The sequence below is a fragment of the Sus scrofa genome, chromosome 18 (assembly GCF_054392235.1).
Source record: "Sus scrofa isolate SSC_HxYL_T2T_F1_AM1 chromosome 18, Sscrofa_HxYL_maternal_Yorkshire_Landrace_v2.0, whole genome shotgun sequence".
NCBI classification, from domain to species: domain Eukaryota; kingdom Metazoa; phylum Chordata; class Mammalia; order Artiodactyla; family Suidae; genus Sus; species Sus scrofa.
The window spans coordinates 38126607-38141254 of NC_139400.1; the positions used below are offsets into that span (position 1 = coordinate 38126607).

The following is a 14648-nucleotide window of genomic DNA, read 5'->3' on the forward strand; positions in this document are numbered from 1 at the left end:
TTAATGTTATCTATAAATGCAGTAAGAACTTAAACCACATATTCTCTCCAGAGTAAATACAATAACTAATTTTCAAAGTTTCATAGCTAGAATTTCTCTGGAATGGTCACCTTTGTTCACATGAAAGTTTTACTCTCTTAGTATTCCTCCTGGTGTCTATTTAGCATGTTGAAGTTGTGTCTTTTAAAATACCATCTATATGTTTAAAAAGTACTACTTTAGGAGATCCCGTCGTGGCGCAGTGGTTAACGAATCCGACTAGGAACCATGGGGTTGCGGGTTCGGTCCCTGCCCTTGCTCAGTGGGTTAACGATCCGGCATTGCCATGAGCTGTGGTGTAGGTTGCAGATGCGGCTCGGATCCCGTGTTGCTGTGGCTCTGGCGTAGGCCGGTGGCTACAGCTCCGATTCGACCCCTAGCCTGGGAACCTCCATGTGCCACAGGAGCGGCCCAAGAAATAGTAACAACAACAACAACAAAAAGATAAAAAGTATTACTTTAAAATAGCAGAGAGTGTTTTAATGGCAATATATAAACTATAGATAAATGAAAAAAAAAATCAATGATTCTGCTCTTTGGGAAAAAGGTACACATTTATAATTAAAAACATACCTCTTAGTAAAGCTCCCTGGTAGGATTTTAGAAATTGGATTTCTTTGTATATGTCTATAAAGAGTATTCCATTCTACTTCAACACAATGCCACACATATAGTTAGACTTCTAACTGGTAAGTATATTCTATCTCAGAGCCCTAGAACAAAATCCTGGTACACTAATGCAATATGGAAAAAAAATTCAAAATCCAGAGAGAAAAAGAAAGAGAGACTACTATACCACATGCTTTAAAAGAACTCTAAAATAGGAAAATACGGATTTAGAGAAAAAGCATATTTGGGGTAATTAATTACTTTTAAATGTGTGGGGTTTTTTTTGTTTGTTTGCTTGCTTTTGTCTTTTGTCTTTTTAAGGCTGCAGCCGCAGCATGTGGAGGTTCCCAGGCTGGGGTTCTGATCAGAGCTGCCGTCCTACACCACAGCCACAGCAACGAGGGATCTGTGCCCTATTTTCGACCTATATCACAGGTCACAGCAACATGGGATCCTTAACCCACTGAGCGAGGCCAGGGATTGAACTCGCAACCTCATGGTTCCTAGCAGGATTCGTTTCTGCTATGCCACAACTGGAACTCCTTAAATGTTTTAGCTTCCAAAAATATTCACCATGGAAGTCCTTTGCATACCAAGTTCATAAAATTGCATTTTAAATGAACACTTCACAAAAATTTGATTTTCCCACCATACTTAGTTATCTTGCCATAGATCAAAAGATGTCATTTATAAAGGAACATACTGTAAGTAGTGCTAATTTAATTGCACACTGGGATTTTGTCATTATTTGGGGTATGGAAAGCAGGTCTCTGCCCTGGTGGAAAAATCTTCCAAAAATCTCTGTTGTTTAGTTTAAAAAGAATCTGTCAGAAAACAGTGCCGCCATTACCCAAAAGTTAAAAATTAGGGTAATATAATTTTGAATTAGTTGCACAAATTTGGGGCAAAGACCTATGTCCTTATCTCCTTATCACCACCTCACCTCCCTAACCCGCCTTCACTTCATCCAAGCTAAGTGAATCCCCCACTCACTCATCAAGAAACACCACAGAAATCGGTACGACATTGTGAATCAACTATAATTTAAAAAAAGATTTTAAAAAAAGAAATACCACCCATGGTTAACTTAACTTTATTCTTGTACCAATTTACCATTCAGTGAAACTAGAAACTAAGAACAGGCTCAGCACTTTAAAAAGGAAACAGGCTAGTTAAACTCAAAAAATTTAAGATAAAAACTGAAATTCTCCAATTCACTTCCTTATATCGACTCCATCTAAAAGACTGGGCTACATACATGAACAAAACTACCACAATGCCAAAAATGTTTTACAGACTCTGTAGACTGGGTGTATATTTTATTCTATGACATCATTTGAACTCAGATGTTTGCACTCTAAAACTTCTAAGCCAGAGGGCAGAAATGCAGATTAATTATGGGTTGCAGTTTAAGTCTGTTTGAGTATGACCCAAAATGAAATAGAATAAATAATAAAGGTGTGTATGAGAAATTCCCTTAAATGTTTCCCTTAAGAAATTCACTTAATCGCAATCAGATTGTTATGATCATTATACAACTACAGATGTGATAAATTCATTTGAGTAATAAAAAAAAAAAAACAAATTCACTTAATTGCAATTTGTATAAAATAAATTCATACATACCCAGGAATAAACTCATGCACAACAATTTTTAAAATACATTCATGTACAAATACAACCAATGTTAATTTTAAAATATTAATTCAAAATAGTGTGTTTTAAGTAACTCTACATGGCTGAAAAATAGTTTAAATTTAACTTTACCTGTATAATCCATAATGAAGCAATAGGCAGGGAACTGGGGATTTTCCAAAGTAAAACTCTATCAGACACAAAATGAAACAGCTCCCTGGACAGGCAGACTGCTCTGGGGGAAGCCTCCTGCCATGTGACGTGGAGCACACACATACTTCTGCTTATCTCGATTCAAGTTGCAACGGCCATGGTCTCCTTTGCCTGTTTTTGGTTTTTGGTTTTTTTTTTTTTTTTTTGGCCTTCCCTGTGGCACATGGAAGTTCCTAGGACAGGGATAAAACCTGTACCACAGAAGAAGCGACTCAGGCTGCTACAGTAACAACACCAGATCCTTAATTACAAGGGAATTCTTGCCTTTTCTTTAAAAGTCATCCCTACAAAAGTCTTTCTTCTATTATTTCTTTCCATTTCATTCCTGTATTTAGCTTAAAACCAGGGGAAAAAATTCTCTTCTTTCTCTAAGTGAAAAGAACACAAAATATCTATACTTCATCCTAGGACTCAATGTTACAAACCCACAGAACCTAAAAGGAATCAACGTCCAAATTTTTAGGAAAAATACAATTTTGTTATTATGCACATTTGATCCATTTGAAACATATCTGATTTGTAAACAAACCTAATACAGGTGATGAAGGAACACTCTTTTAAAGCATATCCAAAACCTTTAATTCATTTCTTTGAGTCCTGAAACAGACATCAGATGGAAAGGACATATGGTCATTCCGAAGACAGACTGTATCTGATGTAATCTTTAATGTCATATTGCCACATGCCCTGAGCCATCTTTTCCTTCACTGCCAATTGTTTTGATCTTCACTCTGCCCTGGCTAAAACTTTAAAGAAACCCTAATAATGGCTGCTTCATACAACAATTCTTTACACCTTGCCAGAGACAAGATAGAAATGGCTTAATTGCCATTAAAATTTATTAAAATTTTTAAACAGCTTTTTTTTTTCTGAGTAACCTGGATGGTTGGACAATTTTCAATTTAGAGACAGATTAATATTTCCCTAAATTGCAGCTATTTTGAGAAAGATAAGAAATTGGTTGTTTCGAGTGGTTTTACTAGAGTAGTGGGATGTTTTGTTTTGCTTTTATTCTGCTACTTTCCTTTCCAGTGAATAAGTTTCTCCATAAGATAATTACAAAGCTGACAATACACAATATGAGTCTATAAAATAAAATTTTATAGAATATTTAAAATATTTATATTTTAATAAAATATCAAAAGTATGAATATTACAGAAATCTAAACATTCTGAGCTAAATATTACATTAATAATTTTATGAAATAAATGAGAAAGCATCATTTCATTCAGCCAGCTAGTCAATGCTTTATTACCATAAGCCGATCTCATTACACCACCATTCTGCTAACAGTCAAAAGCTGTTAATTCTCATCAACCTCACCTGTCACTGTTGCTAAGCAGCCCTGTCTGACTTCTCAGGCCTTAATTCTCTTTATTTCAATCTAGGGTAGGGACTGGGGAGCTTTCTATCAGCTATAAAAATGTGATATAGTTTCTTCCTGGTAATTAAAATGTGCAAATGGTTAAAACATTAATGCCATGATTGTTTTAAAATGATAGGCTTAAAGTGCTTAATAATAACTGTCTTAATTTCCACACAACTTACCAGTGTGTGGAAACCCAGATAGCCATTATCAGATGTCACATGAAATGACATTTTAGCCTTTCACAATTTATAACTGTTACCATGGATTTTTACAGTTCTTATCTAATATTTGAGTAACATTATTTTAAGAGCAATTTAAAAAATTTTTATCTTGTATATTTTATAATTCTTAAGTCACAGATATTTTTAAGGAAATGTATTTATTAGTAAAATGAGAACATAAAGAAAAATCCAAATTTGTAAATAGAAGATATATGTATAGTTGGGTAGATGGGTAGATAGCTATAAAACCTACAATCTATAGTTAGCTGATCTAGCACACCTCAGAAAGAGTGGTTGAGAGTTAGGCCTTGCATCAGATAAAGCAGGTTTAAGACATACCTTAGCCACTTCTTAGCTGGATGATCTTAAGTTTTTAAAACCATCTGAGCCTCAACTACCTTATAAGTTGTATGATAAATGGCTTAGATCAACCGCTTGGGACGTGATAACAGCTAATTTGTAAACATCAGTTAATGTAGACTGGGCATTGTTCTAACTCATGTATTAACTTATTTAACCCTCACAACAACTCTGTGAGTTATTATCCTTATTTTAAACTGAGGCATGGAGGGTAATAATTTAAATAAAATCACACACTATACATAAAAGAGCCAGGATTCAACCCAAGTAACTTCACTCAGAGTCCTTATGCTTATTAACCACTACACAAACCACCTCCATAGAGCAAATGCAAGTAGAACAAGAAAAATCATTTCCAAAAACTGGGTTCATTTTTTCCAATAAAACCAACCCTGCAGTTTGCCAAATATTTCAGTCAGAGTTTAAAAAAATTCTTTTTATAGTGTATGTTCAAACCCAACATATGGAAAAATTAAAAAGATAAATAAATGAAAGGGATAGTGTGTAGAGTTATTGTGCTAGCTTAAAATGAGAGTTGCACTAGTCAGTTAAGCAGAAATAAGTACTCAAGTGCAGAATGCTATAACCATAAAAGGACCTGTACTATGTACTACCCCCACCCTCCCAGCAACCACTGAGGCCCTCCATCTCTACTTTCCAGTTTCCAAATGCCACAGTAGATAACTACTTGTCTGGCCTCTAAAAGAGTCTGAGCAGGTTCTTCTGACTGCAGCTTCAGGATGAATACATCTTCAACTAGATCCCGCTGCCTTCCTCCCCAAAAATCTTCTCTAGCCCCATCTACCCTCAGCAAAGAAGACTCACTAGTATACCCAGGTGCACCCCTCAGACAAAGAAATAATCACATCACAGTCCTCTTCAACACACAGTTGCAAGTCACAGAGTCAGAGGTTCTTTGTAGGTCACCTGTTCTAGCCTATGGCCAAGGGACTACTGTCCTAAGTGCAACTTACTGACTTATGAGGAGGCCACAATGCACCCCCAAATCCCATCCCAGATCCATGTTACAATTTACCCCTTCACAGTCCAAGCCAGAAGAGGCATAGTTATTGAATCAACAGATCTGGGGTCTAGCCTCAACACTGCCGCTCATTACCTTTCTAGTCTGGGATAAGTCCTGGACCAGCAAAATGAGGAGGATGAATTGGATGATTCCCAAAATCCAGTCCAACTCTAAGGATCTAGGATCCTACTTTAAACCAGTTACAGCTGCCTGAGAAAACTCATGTAACTCCCAGAAGGTAGCTCTTCTTGTTTCTCTAGCCCACACCATCCCCTCTTTCATCCTAGGGCTTTGGGAACAGTCCCACCTCAAGGGTGGGAAACCAGGGAGTCAGCATGTATTGTCCAAATCCAGTGCATTTACATTGAATGGCTGATTCCTCCAACTGCTCAAGCACTGTTCCTCTCGAGATAGGCCCCATTAACTCAGCCTAGGGGTGAACAGACAAACACTCATAAAACACAAGAGAAATAACTGTTGGAGGCCCTTCCTACTGGATGCTTCATGGCCTGGTGGGTTCCACCTCTTAGGTCAACAAGGCCTGAGTGCCAGCTATAAAGCTTCTGAAGGTGACCCCTCCTTTCAAAACATGATTGAGATAGCCTGGACCGGGAGTGCCAAGTTTTCTGCAGATGACAGCTCAGGGACTGAGATAGATCTCTTCTCTTTCCCTGTCATGGCTATGCTACCTAGAGTAGTTCCTGCTGGGTGTGTCCACAGCCCTTCACCCTCCTCAGAGAAGGAGAACGAACTTAGCTCCCATTTCACCCTTTCCTCTTAAACCTGAAACCATTTACCATAATACGTATTTCCGACCCATACAATAACCCAGTTATTGAACATTTTAAAACCCTGACCCAGGGTTAGATTATAAAAGCTCATCCTTGAGTTCCCGTCGTGGCGCAGTGGTTAACGAATCCGACTAGGAACCATGAGGTTGCGGGTTCGATCCCTGCCCTTGCTCAGTGGGTTAACGATCCGGCGTTGCCGTGAGCTGTGGTGTAGGTTGCAGACGCGGCTCGGATCCCGCGTTGCTGTGGCTCTGGCGTAGGCCGGTGGCTACAGCTCCGATTCAACCCCTAGCCTGGGAACCTCCATATGCCGCGGGAGCGGCCCAAGAAATAGCAACAACAACAACAAAAAAAGACAAAAGACAAAAAAAAAAAAAAAAAAAAAGCTCATCCTTGAGTTCCCGTCGTGGCGCAGTGGTTAATGAGTCCGACTAGGAACCATGATGCTGTGGGTTCAATCCCTGCCCTTGCTCAGTAGGTTAACGATCTGGCGTTGCCGTGAGCTGTGGTGTAGGTCGCAGACGCGGCTCGGATCCCAAGTTGCTGTGGCTCTGGCGTAGGCTGACAGCTACAGCTCCAATTGGACCCCTAACCTGGGAGCCTCCATATGCCGTGGGAGTGGCCCAAGAAATGGCAAAAAACAAAAAACAAAAAAAAAACCTCATCCTGTTATTTCAGAAATGATAATATGGAGTTTTCCCTCCAGTTTCTATTCTCACCTTCCTCACCAACAAGTCAGTTAAGTCCAAATGTCTTAATGAGTCAGTTTACTCTCAGTCAGAATAACTTCCCTTTACTCTCAGTCTTACTAAAGAAGTCAAGTTGCTGCTCTCCCATGCTTCTTACCACCTACTCCAGCCTGCCTCTGCCTATTTCTTTTTCACATTCCTTCCACCTTCATTGGCTTTGCTTACAGAACTGCACAATTACCCTATGACCTATTCCATTATGTGAGACCACTCCACTGCAAAAAGGGTTCTCTGCCCAAAGAAGTCTCTAACAGCATGAGCCCAAAACTTTTAAGTAAGCTAACAGAGAAGCATCAAGGTAACAAAACAGGTCTATGATATAAGAAGGCAACTGTTCAGCTCAATACCATGACCCAGAACCATGCTATACATTTTCCAAGGCAAAGTTAAAAATCATCCTCACCATGCACAAAAGCTCAACCATGACCAAAGGCAAGGTGAAACAGGATAGAAGATCTGCTTTACTTAAATCCAAACTCTCAGAGAAAGCTGATTTCTAGATAGAAAACACCTGTTTGCTATGCTTGAAAAGAATGGTGGCAATGGCGGCAGGACCCAAAGCTCTCAGTGGCTGCAAGGCTAGGACTTCTTACAAAGTAGTAGGGCCACCCCCTTCTTATACAAGCCCCAAGTGAACTGACATCAAGTAACCACAGCTGCAAAGATGGGGGAAATAACTTTTATAAGAGATAGAACAGCACTGATGTGTTTATTCTATCAAAAAGATTAATGTAAAAAGAGACATTGGTTTAAATATTTAAGGCTAACCAATAAAGAATATACATCAGCTAACTTTGATATAAAATTAAAAGTCATGAGAAACATAACTAGCATTATTAAAATGCCTGGCAAAAATATGAAAGATTAAGATTTTCCTCACACAAGCATGGATCTAACAATAATTGTGTTTGTTCATTTTAACTTGGAAAGTGAGGATCATATTATATGTATCTGAATCAAAGCTCTAGTGTAAAGACCAAAGCAAAATCCAGGTTTCTACAACAACTAGAGAGGTACCCAAGCCAAACACATTCATCTGTAGAAAGCTTCTTTAGAAAAGCCACAGACCTTCCTGTGTGGTTTTGGTCTGTTCATCTATCTGGCAAAAGGAACCACTGGAAAATAAGCAAAGGAAGTCATGAAAAGCAGTCATGAATGAACTATTGTGGGTTGTCCTAGAGGCAAAAAACAGTGGAGAATCTTTCAATAAATGTGGTAGTAATCAGCTAGAGATTTTAGTAAGCAAAAAATCCATAAATTGCCATAGTACTCCAACACATAAGCTAATCTTGATGTTTTATAACAGGGCCTGGCACTCTGGCTATAAAGATCCAAATACTACATATTTTAGATTCTGTGGGACCATCCAGCCTATGTAACAACTACTCAATTCTGGCTTTTTTGTGCATAAACAATACATAAACAAGTGAGTATATGTAGCTGTGTTTCAATAAAACTTTATTTATAGACTGTGAAATTGGATTTTTTATCATTTTCATCTATTATAAAGTATTTTTCTTTCGATTTTTCTCAACCATTTAACTTTTAAAAAAGTCATCATTAGCAATTTATGGTTACCAAAGGGGACAGGTTGGGGGAGGGATGGACTAGGGGTTTGAGACTGGTATATGCTCACTGTGCTATATATGGAATGACTGACCAACAAGAAATTGCTGTATAGCACAGGAAACTCTGCCCAATATTCTGTGATAATCTATACAGGAAAAGAATATGAAAAAAATGGATGTGTATATATGAATAACTGAATCAATTTGCTGTACAGCGGAAATTATCACAACATTGTAGATCAACTATACTTCACTAAAACTTTAAAAAAAAAAAAAAAAGAAAGAAAGAAAAACCAGTGTTAGCTTGCAAAAACCAGTGGGCTTCAGACTATAGTCAGCCAACCCTTCCTCCATAATCTTTACTGTACTTGACTTGATCTTTCTCCAAAAGAACTCTGATTTTCAATTAGGTCTCTGCCTTTAACAAGACACAAAGGTAATGAATTTCATCAACAACTGCTTGATGGATCAGGGCCAGAAACTCAAGAAAACTTTTACCCTAATTCCCTTCATTTTTAATGCCACTATGAGCAACACCTAGTCTTGATAGCCCACGCTACCTTGTTTACTCCCTAACACATTATAATTAGTGGTAAATGCTGAATCGATTTGTGAGAAATCAGCGCCTTTCACAGGTAACAAAGACATTTCCAACTTACATACATCTACAGGCCTCAAAAATTCTATAAAAATGTAAATCATAAGATTTCCATATCATCTCAATTATAAGCCAGGAAATGTTATACAAGTACACTTAGAGGATAAAATACAAGTAACAGCTAGTTTGGTACGAGAACATCTGACTCCATTCAGCAATAGCAGCTGAAAGAGAGTTCTTGAGATACAGATTTGAAGCCTCACTGCATAGCTGACTAATTTGGGTAGCCATTTCACAACAGTACCTCATTTATGAAATTCAAAAGTAGGTTTAAGAGTTCTCTGGTGGCCTGGACATTACAGATTCAGCATTGTCACATCTGTAGCTTGGGTTCCATCCCTGGCCTAAGAACTTTGGTATGCTTCAGGCTCAGCCAAAAAAAAAAAGAAAGAAAGAAAGAAAGAAAAAGAGGTTTAGATTATTTCTGTGCTCTATTTTAGCTCTAAAATGCTTATGATGAGCTACACTAATTATGACATCTGGCCTAGCTCACTAAGAGTGTCATCATTCTTCACTTTTCATTATCCTTCAGATAAGAAGCAGATAATTTCCTCTCTGCTCTTTTATCTCTGGCTTTTTAAAAGGCCACTTAAAATATATTTCTGATCAGGACAATTGCCACCTCCTTAGAAATATCCAATATTAACACAGACATAAGTGATTCAAGAGAAAAGGTAATGCAGTATTAGACTTGGAAGATGTTTCCAGAGACAGTTAATTGTATCTGCTGCAACCATAAAATCCAAGTTGGGAGGTTTCCCATAACAAACACATACAATCAGGTCCTTTAGCTCCCACAAAAATTAGTCTTTAAATTGCTTCATCTTTCCACAACAATCACATCCTTGACTTATAAAAACCACACTGCAGTCTGCCTCTAGAATAAGTAGACCTGGAAGTTACTCACCTCCAAGCCTCCTTTTCCCCAAATGTAGAACAGGAATGCTGTTCTTCATAGCAATGAAAATGATATATACATAATGGTGTATAAATACTGATATATTGGTGAAGACATCTGCAACATGTTGTTAGGTTTGAAAAAAAATAACTTACAAAGCAATAGAAACAATATGATAACACTTTAGAGAGTTTTTTGAAAAGTATACAGTGGGAAAAGGGAAGGAAATTCTAACAAATACTACAACATGAATGAATCTTGAGGTAAAATAAGCCAGTCATGGAAAGACAGATACCATATGATTCCACTTACATGTGGTATCGAGAGAAGATAAATTCATAAAGAAAAAAAAGTACAAGGGTGGTTGCCAGAGGCTGGGGGAGGTGAAAGGGGAAGTATAATGGGCATATAGAAGTTCAGCAAGATGAAAAGAGGTCTAAAGATCAGTTGCACAACAATGTGAATGTACCTAACACTACTAAACTGTACACTACTAAACTGTACTTAAAAACTAGTTAAGATGGTAACTTATATGTTAGGTCCATGTTATCACAATTTTAAAAATTTTTAGTAAATTTTTAAAATAAATTTAAAACATGTTTAAAAAACATACAGTGGATACTTCTGACAATAAAATTACTGAAAATTTTCACTTTCTATTTTATGTGTTTTGTCACCACTGCAAAAGTAGAATGAGTTCACCATGAAAAACATACAATCCAGAAAAAAAAAAGAGGCATTTTCATTTTATACAAAAAGTAAGCCTAAACCTGAGAGGTGTGAAATCTACCAGATAAGGACCCAATAAGTCTTTTTTTTTAATTGAAGTTTACTTGATTTACAATGTTATGTAAATGTTATCTACTTGATTTACAATGATATGTTATGTTAGTCTCAAGTGTAAAAGTTATTGAGTTATAAATATATATGTATATTATATATAGTATATTCTTTTTCAGGTTCTTTTCCATTACAAATTATTACAAGATAAAAGAAAATTACAGGCCATGAGTTCCCTTCATGGCTCAGCATTTAATGAACCCGACTAGATCCATGAGGATGCAGGTTCGATCCCTGGCCTCGCTCAGTGGGTTAAGAATCCAGAGCTGCCGTGAGCTGTGGTATAGGTCACAGACATGGCCTGGATCCTTATTGCTGTGGCTGTGGCACAGGCCAGCAGCTGTAGTTCCAATTCTTCCCCTAGCCTGGGAACTTCCATCTGCCAAAGGTATGCCCCACCCCCAAAAAAAGAAAAAGAAAAGAAAAATTATAGGACAACATCACTGAGGAATATAGTTGCCAAAAAAAAAAACAACTCAACAAAATATTAGCAAACTGAATCCAACAATACATTAAAAGGATCATACACCATGATCAGGTGGGATTTATCCTAGGGATACAAGGATGTTTCAATATCTGCAAATTAATCAAATGATATGCCACATTAACAAACTGAGGATTAAAGACCTTATGATCATCTTGATACAAGCAGAAAAAGCTTTTGAGAAAATTCAACATCTATTTATGATAAAAATTCTCCAGATAGTGGACATAGAGGAAATGTAACTCAACATAATAAAGGTCATATATAATAAACCCATAGCTAATATCATACACAATGGTAAAAAGCTGAAAGCATTTTCTCTAAGATCGTGAACAAAAGAATGCCCACTTTCGCCACTTTTACTCAACATAGTACTTGAAGTCCCAGCCACAGCAATCAGACGAGAAAAAGAAATAAAAAGTATTCAAATTGGAAAGGAAGAAGTAAAACTTTAACTCTTTGAAGATGACATACTATACATAGAAAATCCTAAAGATGCCATCAGAAAACCACTAGGGCTCATCAATGAATTCAGTAAAGTTGCAGGATACAAAATTAATACAGAGAAATCTGTTGCATTTCTATATAACTGTCAGAAAGAGAAATTAAGGAAACAATCCTATTTACCACTGCATCAGAAGAATAAAATACCAAGGAATAAACCTACCTAAGGAGGTAAAACACCTGTACTCTATAAGACACTGATAAAAGAAACTGAAGATGCCACAAACAGATGAAAAGATATACTGTGTTCCCGGACTAGAAGAATTATTATTGTTCAAATGATCATACTACCCAAGGCAATCTACAAATTCAATACAATCCCTACCAAATTATCAATGGCACTTTTCACAAAACTAAGACAAAAAATGTTTTCATTTGTATGGAAACACAAAAGACCTTGAATAGCCAAAACAATACTGAGAAAGAAGAATGAAGCTGGAGGAATCAGGCCCCCTGACTTCAGACTATACAGCAAAGCTGACACTGTCAGAGAGAAAGTCCTCAAAATAGTGTATAGTACTGGCACAAAAATAGACACATAGGTCAAATAATAAAGGATAGAAAGCTCGAAAATAAACCCAAGCACTTATGGTCAATTAATCAATGACAAAGGAAGCAAGAATATACAATGGAGAACAGTCTTCAATAAGTGATGCTGGGAAAACTAGATAGCTACATGTAAAAGAATGAAATTAGAACATTCTCAGAATATCACATACACAAATAAACTCAAAATGGATTAAAGATCTAAATGTAAGACCAGATACTCTAAAAATCCTAGAGGAAAACATAGGCAGAACACTTTTTGATATAAATTGTAGCTATTTTTTTGGATCCCTCTCTGAGAATAATGGAAATAAAAGCAAAAATAAACAATAAGACATAATTAAACTTAAAAGTTTTTGCACAATGAAGAAAACTATAAACAAAATGAAAAGACTACCTGTGGAAGGAGAGAAACTATTTGCAAATGATACAACCGACAAGGACTTAATTTCTGGAATATACAAAGAGCTCGATATTAAAAAGCAAACAACCCAATCAAAAAACAGAAGACCTAAACAGTTATTCCAAAAATGCCATACCAAAGGCCAACAGGCACATGAAAAAAAGGCACAACATCATTAATTATTACAGAAATGTAAATCAAAACTACAATGAGGTGTATCACCTCACACCAGTCAGAATGGCCATTATCAAAAGTCTACAAATAATAAACACTGGAGAGGGTATGGAGAAAAGGAAACCCCCTGACACTGTCAGAGAGAATGTAAATTGGAACAGCCACTGTGGAGAATAGCAAGGAAGTTCATTAAAAAAAGCCAAAAATAGAGTTGCCATATGATCCAGCAATCCTACTCCTGGGCTTATATAGCTGGACAAAAACATAATTCAAAAAGATACATGCACCCAAATGTTCACTGCAGCACTATTTACAATAGCCAAAACATGGAAGTGACCTAAAGGTCCATCAACAGAGGAATGGGTAAAGAAGACAAATAAAATGGGATATTACTCAGCCATAAAAAAGAATGAAATAATGCCATTTGCAACAACATGGATGGACTTAAAGGTTATCATACTAAGTGAATTAAGTCAGACAAAGAAAGACGAATATTATATGATATCACTTATATATGGAATCTAAAAAAAGATACAAGTGAACTTATTATATACAAAATAGAAGCAGACTCACATACATAGAAAATAAACTTATAGTTACCAAAGGGGAAAGAAGGGGGAGGGATAAATTAGGAGTACAGGACCAACAGATTCAAAACTGCTATATATAAAATCGATACACAAAAAGGACTTACTCTACAACACAGGGAACTGTATTCAATTAGTCTTGAAATTGACTAATTGACAGTATTAACATTAAATACTGCCACGAGAAAATATATATATATATAAATAGGATCAGAATAACTGGCTGAAAGAATGATAGAATTGTTTAAAAAAAAAAAGGACCTATATTTCTGTTCTTAAATTTGTAGAGAAATACTTTAAATGGCATTTATGCAAAGTTTGTTTAAATTTTAAATCTGAACAAAACAGCATACAGAATGAAAATTTCGCTGTTAACTCCAGTGCATACCAATTCTTGTTGAATGAATAAAAAGACACACTTGAATAGAAAGCAACTCCTTGAACCTCAGATGTACAACACCATTCAGAATAGATAATTATATTACACAGCTACCAACTGGTCACAGCATTCCTAAAACACAAGGACAACAGGAAAGGAAAGAGTTCATTCTGAAACTTTAAGAGACGTACACATGAGAGTGATAGACTTACAACTTTTTTCCTTTGAAAATTTTACTATTTTCAATAAAATATGGACACTGTCCTTTAAAAAGGCACATCAACTCTGCTATAAATCAATGACGAAAAAGGTATAAGGGAGGTGGGATCAAGATGGCAGAGGAATAGGACATGGAGCTCACCTTCTCCCACAAACACAGCAAACAACAACAACAAAAACCGACATGTAGAACAATTTGCACAAAACATCTACTGAATGCTGGCAGAAGACCTCAGACTTCCAGAAAAAGCAAGAAACCCTCCACATAACTGAGTAGAGAAAAGCACATGGGGGGGGGGGGGGCAGAGAGAGAGAGAAAAAAAAAGAGGTAAAAAGGAATCAGGAAGGGAACAGCACTGCTAGAGAAAGCTGTGAGA

General features: G+C 36.7%; 1 protein-coding gene across 26 annotated transcripts in view; it reads right to left on the reverse strand.

The window, feature by feature from the left end:
- The window catches only part of ST7 (suppression of tumorigenicity 7), a 315021-nt gene that overhangs the window by 260380 nt on the left and 39993 nt on the right, over positions 1-14648 (reverse strand). For 6 of the 26 annotated variants that reach the window (XR_014833047.1, XR_014833048.1, XM_085004662.1 and 3 more), the window contains exon 1: positions 2416-2544. Coding sequence is in view for 3 of the 6 variants with exons in the window: in XM_085004662.1 (XP_084860788.1) it covers positions 2416-2428 (13 nt within the window). In the remaining 3 variants the exon portion in view is untranslated. 26 annotated transcript variants of the gene reach the window in all.